The sequence below is a fragment of the Bubalus bubalis genome, chromosome 18, assembly GCF_019923935.1.
Source record: "Bubalus bubalis isolate 160015118507 breed Murrah chromosome 18, NDDB_SH_1, whole genome shotgun sequence".
Taxonomy (NCBI): domain Eukaryota; kingdom Metazoa; phylum Chordata; class Mammalia; order Artiodactyla; family Bovidae; genus Bubalus; species Bubalus bubalis.
Genome location: NC_059174.1, coordinates 8,082,294 through 8,095,663, shown reverse-complemented (window position 1 = coordinate 8,095,663; position 13,370 = coordinate 8,082,294). Strand labels below are relative to the sequence as shown.

The 13,370-nt window shown below is 47.6% G+C and overlaps 1 protein-coding gene and 1 pseudogene across 1 annotated transcript in view; one reads left to right on the top strand and one right to left on the bottom strand.

Moving 5' to 3' along the window:
* Positions 1 to 13,370, bottom strand: part of PLCG2 (phospholipase C gamma 2) — a 164,550-nt gene that overhangs the window by 62,258 nt on the left and 88,922 nt on the right. The window contains exons 9-12 of the mRNA XM_044931908.2: positions 12,533 to 12,576; positions 10,842 to 10,914; positions 2,168 to 2,269; positions 1,223 to 1,341 (exon numbers count right to left, since the gene is read on the bottom strand). Of these exons, the coding sequence (XP_044787843.1) occupies positions 1,223 to 1,341; positions 2,168 to 2,269; positions 10,842 to 10,914; positions 12,533 to 12,576 (338 nt within the window). The remainder of the gene's footprint in view (positions 1 to 1,222; positions 1,342 to 2,167; positions 2,270 to 10,841; positions 10,915 to 12,532; positions 12,577 to 13,370) is intronic.
* Positions 4,247 to 6,958, top strand: LOC112580363 (annotated as a pseudogene).

Sequence of the window (13,370 nt, the reverse complement as noted above, 5' to 3'; positions counted from 1 at the left end):
GCACATCTGTTTCTCCCTTTCTGTCTGCCCTTTTTTTTCAATCAGGGCAAGCTCCCAAAGAGACACATTTGAGTGTGCTGTTCTCCAGCCTAAAAGCCATCAGTGGGGACTCCCACTGCCCTCCCTGCTGCTTCAAAGATTCCACTCAAGCCGACTCTTCCTGGCCTCGTCTCCTGCCACTCTCCCTCCCAGGGTCTGTGCTCTAGTCTTACTAGACTCTGCTCAGTTCCTCCTACCCCCGGACATTTGCATGTGCTGTTCCTGTGTCTGAAGCCCTCTTCCTCCTCGCCTTGCCACCTGTTCTTCTCTCACTAACTCCCACTCATTGCTAAGACTCAAAGGAGGCCCTTTCCCCCTCCAAACACAGAGGACAGGGGCTGATCCTGCCCCCAGCCCCATTTTTTCCTATTTTTTGGCCCCACTGTGCAGCATGTGGGATCTTAGTTTCTCAACCAGGGATTGAACCCATGCCCCCTGCAGTGGAAATGCAAGCCCAGGGCCTGGCGCAAGGTGAATCTCAGTAAATGTCAGTTCAGTGACTAATTCAACTGCCTTCCTAAGAGCTGGACCATAAAGAGGCTGAGCACCAAAGAACTGATGCTTTCGAATTCTGGTGTTGCAGAAGACTCTTGAGAGTCTGAGGGACAGCAAGAAGAACAAAGCAGTCCATCCTAAAGGAAATCAACCCTGAATATTCACTGGAAGGACTGATGCTGAAGGTGAAACTCCAATACTTTGGCCAACTGATACAAAGAGCTGACTCACTGGAAAAGACCCTGAGGCTGGGAAAGATTGAAGGCAGGAGGAGAAGGGGATGAGATGGTTGGATGGCATCACCGACTCAATGGACATGAGTCTGAGCAAAGTCAGGGAGATAATGAAGGACAGGGGAGCCTAGCGTGCTGCAGTCCTTGGGGTCACAGAGAGTAGGACATGACTTAGAGACCCAACAGCAACAACTACGAATGAGATGCCCAAACTGCAAACTGGCTTTGTCGACTTGCTCCTTAGGGCCACAGGAAAAGGATTACTATGGCAATACCAACTAGGAAAGACAGAAGCATCTCCCGTCCCCTCCAGAAGCTTCCATATATCTGAGTCTGAGCAGCGAGGGCCTGCACTCTGCCCACTGCCCACATGCTCTGCCGGAGCAGCGCCACAGAGCGCCCTCCATACCACCGTTCTCCCGCCCGACGGGCCGCAGGCTGGCGGGGAGACTCACGTGTTGTGAGACGAGGAGATCCAGTAATGAGACAAGGGGTTGTTCATGTCCTGCATGTCCACCACGTCATACTTCTCATCCCAGATGCTATTCTCCCGGGAAAACAGGTACGTGAGGAACTAGGAGAGTCACAAACACAGGGAGGGATCAGCACACAAGGCACGGTGGCAACTGGTTCTTATGGGCCTGTGTCAGCTCAGGGAGACGGTACATGAAGATTCAACACACGGCCCCCTGGCCTCAGTTACCCAAGTTGCTAAAGCAGAAAACTTGGATTGCAACAGGCTGTATGAACACACGTTTTGCTGACCTATACAGTTAATTTCCTTTGCAATATGTATCCTTAAGTACTGGAGGCTACAAGAGTACATGCTGCCCATATACAAGTGTTTAGGGATGATAATACCGTGAACATTTGTGAATGCACCATCCGAGGTGAGGGACAGAACATTACCAGTGTCATGAGACCTAAAAGGCAGGAAATTTCATATGCCAGTTCCCGACCCCTTAAAAAGGAAAACAGAAGCCTGAGTGACACTCTGCTTCCTGGGAACAACCCTGCATGGGGCGAGCGGCGCTCCCCAGCTCCCCTCTGCCCCTGCTGCCTCACGCAGGGCCAAGTGCACCCATTTCCACATCTTGCAAGAGCCACGTAAGCCTCGGAATTCTAGTGCTGTGCTTGTAATGGTTTAAGGCTCACTGGCAGCAGCTCCCTCTAGCGGCAAAAGAGAAGATTTCACCTACGTGATTAAACACAGGAGGAGGAAAAAAATCAAAGGCTATGATGGTTTAGGACCGGAGGGAAAAAACAGCTCTTGACTGAGAGAGTCAGTCTAGGGACATCTAGCAGCAAAGCCCTCCAAGGGAAGAGGCCTAGAAAATACACTTCGGAGGACAACGATGTGAATCCGAAAGCCATGCGCACAGGACAGGGAGCTCACTCACCTCATCCACAAACAGGAAGGGTTCAGCAGTTTCCCTCATGGTGTCGTCAATAAACTTCGTCATCCGCTCACGGACTTTGTTCAGATCCTGAGCCCAAAGCTCCTTAGAATGATAAAAAGAACATGAAATCATCAGAAAGAGGACTTTGCAAAATTCTTTACCTCCCAGGACCCAGTTTTAGTCAAAGACTGAAACATGGATGCATTCTGGACACGCATACCATCAAGGCCTCACCCTATGCACAGCACATTTTCCCTAAAGGACCACAGAGTAAACATTGTAGGCTTTTGGCCACAACAACTCAATTCTTCTATAATAGTGCAGAAAGAACCACAGACAACAGGCACACAAATGACCATGGTTGTGTTTATAAATAAAACTTTATTTGTAAAAAACAAGCTGTGGGCCACATGCGGTCTGTGGTAATAGTCTGCCAACTCCTGCTCTAAGCCAGTTCCTTACACTTGCTAGCATGAAGAGGAGGGGAGCACAGTTATGTCAGACAACTACGGTCACTCCCCAGGCTGATGGTGGGCAAGTCACAGACCCTCTCTGAGCTCCTGGTCCGTTACCTGGGAATAATGATACCTAAGCACACAGACTGTGAAGGACTGGATGAAATAAAAGTTCTGTGCTTAAAACAGCACCTGGTACACAGAAGGCGCTCCAATCACAGCAACATGACTGGTCGATTGTCATCCTCCTGTGACATGTCATCCTGTCTAGACAACTCTGCAGGTCACATACTGTGACTGTCATTTTAGAGACAAGGACACAGAAGCTCAGAACATCACACGATCCCAACTTCACACAGCTAGTAATTTGGAGAGCTAGGCTTCCAAATAACTAAACTTTGGAAAACCAACACAGAATCAGTCAAGATCAGCAAAGTATTGCTACTCAGACACCAATAAGGTCTGAAAGATACATGACCAGTTCAAAAACAGCTTCTGCACAGTCTCAGAAATTCAGAAGCCCTTTAGAAAAAAGTATATACAATGTAAAAGAACTTCACTGTTTTCAAACCCTAAATCCCCAAATATTCCTAGACAAAAGGATAAAGCATGACCCAGATATTCAGTTTTGGCTCATGTTTTCTGGATTCCTAGTACTCTAAAATCTCTATCTGTAGGAACAATAAAACCAGGTGTGCTGCCGGCGACGCATGGTTGGATGGGAAGGTCAGAACAGGAAGTCTGAAAGAGGTAAAGCATACGGGCAGACACAAATGAGGTAGGTGCAAGGCAACAACAAGCCTCACTGTTGATTCTTGCAAATCGCCTTGGATGAAGGACACCCAACAGCCCGGAGCCAGGGGAACAGCTGGTTCATTTGCGTACAGGGTGTTACAACCTTTGAATACCAGAACAGGAAACTCAAATTGTAGGATACTGAATGCAAACACCTTGCCAGGCCTAGATGCCCTGCAAAGGCCAGAAGCTTCCTGCTTCCTTCTCCTGTAGAGCTTTTGCATAAAAAATCATGGGTACTGAGCCGACATAACCTGGAACTGAAATAGCTGTGAATAAGAAATCTTCTGCCTAAAGGAGTTTAAAATATGAATATCCTAGCGGGTTAGTAAATGTTTCTACTTGGCGGGACTTCCCTGGTGGTCCAGTGGTTAAAACTCCACCATTCTAATGCAGGGGGCACAGGTTTGATCCCCAGTCAGGGTACTAAGATCCCACATGCCACACGGCCAGAAAAGGAAAAAAATGTGTCTCTGTGGCGTAGGGTATTGTGCTGGGCAACTGCAATAATGGCAATGATGAGACTGTGAGGAGAGAAGTAACTGCGGTGAGGTGGTCTGCGCTGGGCAGGGGCGGCATGCCAGGCTCTGCCCTCAACCTTGTCAACCCTGAGCCTCAACCTTGTGGCTCATTTTGAATTCACATAAGCCCGGGAGATACGTATAACATTATTCTCCGGTTAAATAAATAAGAAAGCTGAGGCTTCAGGTCATTAAATAAGCTGACCCAACAGTGAGTCCTAGACCAACCCAGACACATCAGGTTCGGGTCAGTTCATGTCACCTGTCCCTCCCAGGGCTGGACTGCAGCCCACCTGACCAGGCCCCAGATGGAAATTCAGATGGGTTCTCTGAAATCCTCACATCTATTAAAATGCCGCCATCACGCCAACTTGTTAGAAACGATGAAGACGGTGGATTTCCATGTGAAAACTGTGCCAGGAACAGAAGTACCAGGGCACAAAAACTGGAAGAGTCTTCCCTGTCCTTCATGTAAAGAATGAATGTAAATGTAAAATCATAAAGTATGATCCCTCAAAATACTGCCACAACTTAAAGAAGATAGGGGAGGATTTCACAAATGCTGTCCCTGTATCCAGCCTCACTTGGGAACCGGAAGGAGAGAATGATCCTATGAGTAAGAAACAGTGATAACTCTCTGCCTTTCACAGCCCTGCCAAGAAGACAATAAAAGTGCAGAAGAATGAGGGTTCCGCTGCATCTCTAACCATGAGATCAAAACCGAGTAGTGTAATGGAGAGTCCGCATTTAATACAACAATTTGCACAAAAACCACCTCATAATCCCATTCCTCCTAAATCACCTTCTACAACTGATGATGATCATCAGAAATTTTAAAATGTATTTTTTCAGACTTCTGGTTTAGAAACTACCAAAAACAGAAATAGCATATTTGATGATGATATTGATTCTGAAGATGAATTAAGACTAATGATTGCAAGACAGGAAAACAGAGAAAACGACATGGTCCTCCAATGAATTTGAAAATGATCCCTTTGAAGTTGTAAGGGATGATTTTAAATCTGATTTTCACAAATTTCATACTTCAACAGGTTTAGGCCTCAGAAACAATGTCTCTTGCCTCAACAGTGAAAATAACATTATGGAAAATGGTTGTGACTCTGATTCAGGAGATACAGATGAAATCATTGCAATGAAAAAAGTTCTGGTAAGATCAAAAACAGTGTGGATTTTTCACAGATAGAAAAGTCTATGAACAAGAACACTCATTTGAAAAACAGAAAAAAAGGATGATCTTTCTGATGACTGTATTAAAGTACAAAAAAGAAAAAACAAAGTCGAGATAGCCCTGAGTCACAGAGTTAAGGCTCTTAGTTGTAAATCTCTGACTGAGTCCAGTAGCAGTGAAGACGCTGATTCCGTATCAGAATCAACCGAGTCTGAAGGCGGTAAGGAGTATAACATCTTAATGGAAAACCGTCTCCGTGTGGATCTGACTTCGGCTGATTTGGAACAGTCGGCTGGCAGTAACCGGGAGGCTCCAAAAGAAAAGACTGAGAGCAGTGGCCAGGAAACCACTGCCAAGCGTGACAGGGCCTCCAAGAGCCAAAGGACTCCAGGTGACCTCCGCAGAGGCCAGCAGGGTAGTCATCCCAAGGAGACTGTGGCTTCTCTTTTAAAAGGAAAAGAGAACCCACCTGGAAAACAGAACCCAAAGGAAAATACCTTAAAGTCAAAATTTCAGGCCTTCAAAGGAGTGGGCTGTCTCTATGGAAAGAAATCAATGAAAAAATCCTTGCAAGAGAGTGTCACCTCTAACAATATTAATAAAGATCAAATTTCCTTGAAACTTGAGGAACCCAGGAACATGTCCATGGAAAAATGGTCCCTGTGTGCTGATGGCCCATCAAGTGAACAGACTCCTTTCCAACATGCAAAGGAGGCAAATGTAAAACCAAATTCAGCCTCAAAAGAGACAGGCTTCTTTTGAGAGCCAGGGTCACAAAGCAGGTGTCCCCTAACAGTTCAGAAAAGAGAAAAATAGAAACAGGAATCCTATTTCTAGTCTGTTGCCACTAAAAGATAAGAAATCTTTAAGTCTTGGTGCTAAGACTCGCAGCAGAGGCCTTGATGAAGACTGTTGCCACAGGACTGGAAAGTCAGGAGAGGGCTCTGATCGGAGGCCTGATCTGTGCAGCTCCAAGGCCCCTGAGAAACCACCAGAGGTTTTCTCAAGGAGAGACTCCCAGGGGATCAACACTGACTTCCCACTTTCTGTTAATAATTCATCAGGTGTCAGTGCTAAGGATACGCATGCTGAAGATAATCAGAAACATCTGGCAGCCTTAGAGGCAAGGCGGAAAGCCAAAGAACTCCAAAAGAAGTCGGTTCACAATGCTCTGGCAAATTTGGACGGTCATCCAGAGGACAAGCCGACGCACATCATCTTTGGTTCCAGTAGTGAAAGTGAAAGAGGAGACATTCACTCAGGAGCAAAGCCACTCAGGAGAGGAACTGGTAAGAGTCCACGGGTAGAGCCTCTGGGAAGCTCTTTGACAGCAGTGATGACGAGGAATCTTGTTCCGAAGGTGACAACAACAGGTTCAGAATTAAACCTCAATTTGAGGGCAGAGCTGGACAGAAGCTCATGAATTTGCAGTCTCACTTTGGCACTGACTCCCGATTTCTAGAAAGTGATAATGAAGAGGAACAGAAAGAAATAAATGAAAAGAAAACTGCTGAGAAGGAAGAGCTTGCTGCAGAAAAGCTGAAAGCCCTGAATGTTGTGCAGAGCATTTTGCAGATCAGCTTAAGCAATTCTACAAAGAATCAGTAGCTGCAAAGAAATTTAAGGACATCATACATTATGATTCAGTGAGGCATGACCATGCCACTTATGAAAGAAGGCAAGATGATAAACCCAAAGAAAGTAAAGCAAAACAAAAGAAGAAAAGGGAGGAAGCTGAGAAACTACCTGAGGTGGCTAAAGAAACATATTATAACCTTTAGTTCAGTCGCTCAGTCGTGTCCAACTCTTTGCGACCCCATAGACTGCAGCACGCCAGGCCTCCCTGTCCATCACCAACTCCCGGAGCTTGCTTAAACTCATGTCCATCATGTCGGTGATACAATCCAACCATCTCATCCTCTGTCGTCCCCTTCTCCTCCCGCCTTCAATCTTTCCCAGCATCAGGGTCTTTTCAAATGAGTCAGTTCTTTGTCTCAGGTGGCCGAAGTATCGGAGTTTCAGCTTCAGCATCAGTCCTTCCAGTGAATATTCAGGACTGACTTCCTTTAGGATGGACTGATTGGATCTCTCTGCAATCCAAAGGACTCTCAAGAGTCTTCTCCAACACCAAAGTTCAAAAGCATCAATTCTTTGGCGCTCAGCTTTCTTTATAGTCCAACTCTCACATCCATACATGACTAATGGAAAAACCACAGCTTTGATTAGATGGACCTTTGTTGGTAAAGTAATGTCTCTGCTTTTTAATATGTTGTCTAGGTTGGTCATAGCTTTTCTTCCAAGGAGCAAGCATCTTTTAATTTCATGGCTGCAGTCACCATCTGCAGTGATTTTGGAACCCCAAAAATAAAGTCTGTCACTGTTTCCATTGTTTCCCCATCTATTTGCCATAAGTGATAGGATTATAACATTGCTACGGATTTAAAACAAATATTCCAGACTGTAAAAGATACCAGTGTAAAGGAAGACAACACACCTTGGAATGTGGACCCTGATGGAGAGAAAGCTGAGGTGGTCCAGGACCCTACAGCTCTGATGATTTGGGGTGAACAAACCGGCGGGTTCACATTTTCCTTTTTTGAGTCTGACGCCAAAGATGAAAAGGAAGAGACCTATAGAGTTGAAGCAGTAAAACCTGGGAAGATGGCCTGGCAGGGAGACCCTAGTTTCCAAGACAGCAGTTCAGAAGAGGAAGATGTTACTGAAGAGACAGATGACAAAAATCACAGCCTTGAAGAAGTATCATTACCTGAGAAAGAGACTACTAGATTTTTCTTTTTCCCTAAGAATGATGAGAGACTTCAGGGTTCCAACTAATTCTGGAGAGAAGTGGGAAGTAGTATTAGTGGGAACTCTTGGGAGATCAGAACAAACAACTTGCATAATGGACTGTCGGAAGAAATGTGAAAACACCAAAACGAGAGTGAAACCAAAATAATAAATGTCATCATTAGTTTTCATAACGAATGTAAAGTCTCACCATGGAAACTGGAGTGATCTAGAAAATGATTTTAACTGGCAAAGAATTCAGAGCAAAGGAATATTCAAAATCTTATCTGGTGGATATCATTCTGATTGCTTTCTTTTTCTGTAGATTTCCTATCTGTTCTTAACTAATTACTTCAAACAACCTGAACCTTTGTTTTAGTGAAGCATAAGATAGTCCCTCAAAATACTTTTGTATATAATCTCTTTGCCCTCCATCTTCAATAACGAATGGGCATTTCCTGACATGAGGATTACATAAAGCTTTTTAAAATATATGCATCATAGCACTTATATTTTCCAAGTTACGTTTCATGTAAATTATACTTGAAATATTTCTGATTGTATTAAATACACCTTACCTCCAAAAAAAAAAAAAAAAATGCTGCTGTCATTTCTTAAGGATAAGTTCCTAGGAGAGCAATTATTAAAGTACAGAAGGCTGTTTTCCAAGTTTTCATATTAACTGCATTTTGCCCAAAGTGTTTTCTAAAACATTTGTGTTAACTCACATACCAAGTGCTGCAGCGATTATTTCACATATGAGCCTCCAGGCCCTGGGTCACTGGTTCAGCGTCCCACAGAGCACCGGGGGCTGAGACATTCAGGGTCCACCGGACTGACGGCCCGGGCCCCACCCCGGCCTCACCCCTTGTTCCCGCCACGCACACTCACATGGATGCATGCAGGCTGCCTGCGTCCTAGCTCCCAGATGTGGGATCCTAACTCCCTGCACTTTGGTGCTGGCCCGTTACCCTGACCTCTGAGGGCAGCCCAGTGACAGGGCCAGTGTGGGGAAAGCACACGACTCTCCCAGGAATATCATTACCCTGCACGAGGCGGTGGATCCAGGATACATGGTGAGTTGCCCCCAGGAGTTTAACCATTTAACTCCAACATCTCCCTACAAATTCAGGGAGTAATTCAGTGCAAGGAAGAGCACAGAGAAAAGCAGGCAGCACGGGTGCCTCTCTCTCGGCTTCAATCTCTGGGCAGCTCAGCACTTTACACGTAACTGGGTCCGAGAGACTTCATCTATCCCCTCATTTCACCTGCCCTCGGTCACAGTCCCAGGTGGGTAAGACCTCTCTCGGTCACTCCCATGCACCCCAGCATCCTGATCACCATTCATCATGAACCACTGCCGCTACCCGCTCTGCCTGGACCTTCCTGCAGCCAGCCTCATCCAAGTGTTTCTGTTCATCAATCTCCCTACAACCAACGACATCTGAACACCGGATGGGTGCTGACACTAAGAAGTTAGTGCTGGTTGCGAAAGGGGTTAACAGGAATGTTATGGTCCTGTTTTGTTTAAAAAAAAATAAAAATAAAAAAACTCCATTTCACAAGAGAGACATACTGGAGTATTTACAAATGGAATGATACAGAGTCTGGGGTTTCCATTAGAATTTGCCAGCAAAGAAATGAAGAAGGAGGGAAGGAAAGGGAGACACGTGGGTGTGGGGATGGAAGAGGGATGAAATGAAAGTGGCACAACGTTCATAATCCTGTAATCTGAGTGATGGGTCCACAGGAGTTGATGATACCAGCCTGTCTACTTTTGTGTATGTTTGAGATGCTGTACAATACCAAGTATTTTTTAAAGCAAATGAGCTGACTATCATTATGAATCTAAGGCTGCCCATAAAAAGTCTATTTAAAAAAAAAAAAACAAAACAAGGGACGTCCCTGGCAGTCCAGTGGTTAAGGACTTTGCCTTCCGACACACAGGGTGAGGGTCCTGGTCAGGGAGTTAAGGTCTCACGTGCCTCAGAGCCAAAAAATACAAAATCCAAACCAGTCGCAGTATTGTAAAAATTCAATAAAGGCTTTTAAAATCTTTAAAAACAACTGAAGAGAATAAAAGTACATGAAACTCCAGTGATTAGAAATAACATTCTTGAATAGACGTGACTATATATGTACGCACACCCCCACACATACAAAGAACAACACCATCTTCTCCGAACCCCATAATTCTGAGAGGCAGGGCTCTCATCCCATTCAAAGAGGAGGAAAGAGGGGCACAGACAGGTCGAACCACCTGCCCAAGGTCACAAGCCCGTGACAGGATGGCAGGCTTCTCTCACTCTAGCTCGGCGTCTCCGCTGAGGCACTCCTGACACGCGGGGCTGGGGAACTCCTTGCTGCGGGAATGGGGCGGACATGGGGTGTGGTCGCCTCGCAACAGCCCTGGGCTCCCCACACTAGATGCCAGGAGCCCCGACCTGAGTCTGCAGCGCCTGCCTGGACGGCCCCATAAAAAACCACTGCCCGACATGAACTCCTACTCAGCCCCCAGCTCAGGGCCCACATGCAAACACCCTAACAGACGTCCACGGGTCACCTGTTTGAGGACAGCGTGCGGCCTTATCCCTCAGAGGACCCACAGGCTCGTCCACCTGAGTCCCATCCTCCCTGAGCCAGGGATGGCTTCCTGTGGAAGGGCCCCCCGAGATGAGCCGGAGTAGGGGAGCAGAGGCCAGCAGGTGAGGGCCCCACCCGCCCCGCAGTGTCCCCATCGCCCCCTCCTCCATCTGCGCCCGGGTAAGGGGCTGCTGCGAGGCCAGCCTCATTCCAGAGCCTCAGCCCCCAGGCACCGCTGGGCAGGGAGACGATTCCTGTTTCCTGGCGGCAGGTGCCAACAAGGTGACTAACTGCGGGCACAGCGCCCCTGCCCACCCAGCGCCCCCGCCCTGCTATCCCCTCACCTGCTGTTCATGCAAGAGAAACCGCTGGAAGTCGTGCAGGTGGACAGCAGAGGCGTCCGGCCGGTCGGTGTTGCTGCCCTCGGGGAAAGAGATGGTGTTTAGAGGGGGGCAGTCAGCAGTCAGGAGGCGGTCCCCGCCAGCAGACACCCGGGCGCCCGGGCACCCAGCCGAGCCCCCCACCGCCGCCCCCTGGGGTTAGGTGTGGGCTGGCCGACGGGAAGACAAAGTCACCCAGATGACACCCCTGACCCAGAAGGATGCAAAGAGGGGCCCTGACACCAGAACCCAGGACAATCAGGCCCTGGAATCCACACCCAGCTGCTCCTAGCTGGTCCCGCAGGGGCAGGGAGGGCGGGCAGGACAGCAGAGGCCAAGGTGGGGCTGGCCGTGGAGTGCATTTAGGGGGTGGCGACGCTGGAGAAGTGACCCCAGAGCCTGCTCTGAGGCAGGAGAGGGGCCTGGATGAAGCCCCGACTCTGGGCGGGCAAGGAGAGCCCACTGGAATATGCAAGACCAGGGCCAAGGAGTGAGTGGAGGGCCTCTGCTGGGAGAATCTTCCACCTGAGAAAAGGGAGATTCCTGCTTGGCCAGCAGCCTGCTGGCCTCCTGGAGAGGGTGCTCAACTGGACCAAGAACCTCGCTGGTCCAAGCAACCGCGAGGGCTACACGAGGTACGTCCTGTGAAACAGGGCTCTCCAGGGAAACGCATACTTTTCCCTGAGCATCTGCAGTGTGAGCGGGAGGGTGTTTTTTTTTTAAATACAGGAGATAAAACATGCTTTAAGTTTTCTCCCTTTACTAAACACTCAGGGTCCAAAAGTCTACTGTCTCTGAGTGTATTTCTAACCTTCTTTCTTAACAGCCTCATGGTCCAACACTAATCTTATCAGCAAAATACTGCAAACAAATCAGATTCATTTAGATGAATGAATACTTTGGAGTTTTCAGGTTTCTGGTTTAGAACTCAACAGAGGAACAGTTGCCAAGGCATCTTCATCAATGAGGGCTGGTTCTGAAAAGCAGACCCAGGTCAGCAGGCCACAAATCACATTCTAGGTGCTGTTAACGCCACAGGGAACCTTTCTCCCAGGGAGACAGGCTTGGGAGACACAGCACACTATAGACCTCCCACCTGGGGAATCAGTAAGTTCAGTAAAGGGCCTCACAAGTCCTGCAGCACTTAAGTTTTAGCATCACACCATCACCAGTGTTTATGAGCCTTGCCATGCACCACATAAAGCACTTTATGTGCTTCGGCTCATTTTAATTCCATTCAACCTGCTTAACCAGGACGTCCTGAAGCAAGCAGGCTTCTCTACAGGACCTTCTGGGCCATCCTCCCAACACTCCACAAGCCCTGCTGCTGTGCACATTTATTCGTGGCATTGGATTGACTGGAGTCCATGACTCAATGGACATGAGTTTGAGCAAGCTCCAGGAGCTGGTGATGGACAGGGAAGCCTGGCATGCTGCAGTCCACGGGGTCGCGAAGAGTCGGATGCGACTGAGCAACTGAACTGAACTGAGTGTCAGGATAGTCAGTTCCCCAACAAGGGGAGCCCGTCTCTGTGGAGACCAGTGCCTGCCAGAGAGGTGACCTCCTGGAGGTCAGGTGGCCGGGCTGGGAGGACCCACAAGGGCGCCATGGCTGGCACAGCCGCCCAGAACTACACCCAGCAGAGGCGCCTCACCCCAAGAGGAACACAGAAGAATCCTTTTTGAACTCGTCAAGGATCTGAAATAGAAAACAGAACACACACACAAAGCAAGAAAATTAGACACGTCGAGACAATGAAAATAAACAGTTTTTGTAAAAAAATTACTATGGTCATTTATGTGACTTGTAAATATTCAAATATTTACATCTTGACACAAAAGGTGGAAGTCTTCCTCGCCTCTTTCACAGCCTGATCCCTGAGAAGCAATCACTCATAATAATTTGGCAGTTCTCCACCTTGAGTTCATTTCACGGATATTCAGTTAGTTGTATCTTATCAAATTATATCTTATTGTCTTATGTTACATCTATGTCTTCCAACTTTTCTGCTGTTGTTTCACGCTTCAGCTATTATTTAGCAACTTCAAATCGCCCTGCCTCACTACTTTGAAAACCCACACTGTATTCCATGTCTGTCCTTCAACTTTCTGCTCATCGATCCAGCATTACACAGAATGTTCCCACATATCTGTCTTCGCCCACTTGTGCCAGCATTTCCGCGGGGTGGATTCCTGGGTGGGAAAGTGCCTGGACAGGAGGTGTGCACAGCACCGTTGACAGATTCACCAGAGTCCTCTCTAAACAGGTGCCCGACTGGCACGCCCAGCAGAAAATACACACCCCTTTCTGCGCCCTCACAGCTACATTTCCAATCCTTAATATTTCAATGGGCTCATTGCTCATCCTTGAATTCAAGAGAAAGAAAAATATCGGGAGCTCTAGTCCAAGGCTTCATGGCCTGCTTGTACTGCAGCTGTTGATGAGGGGTTAGGGACACCCCCGCCCCCGGCCGCCACTGCACCAGCTCCCTG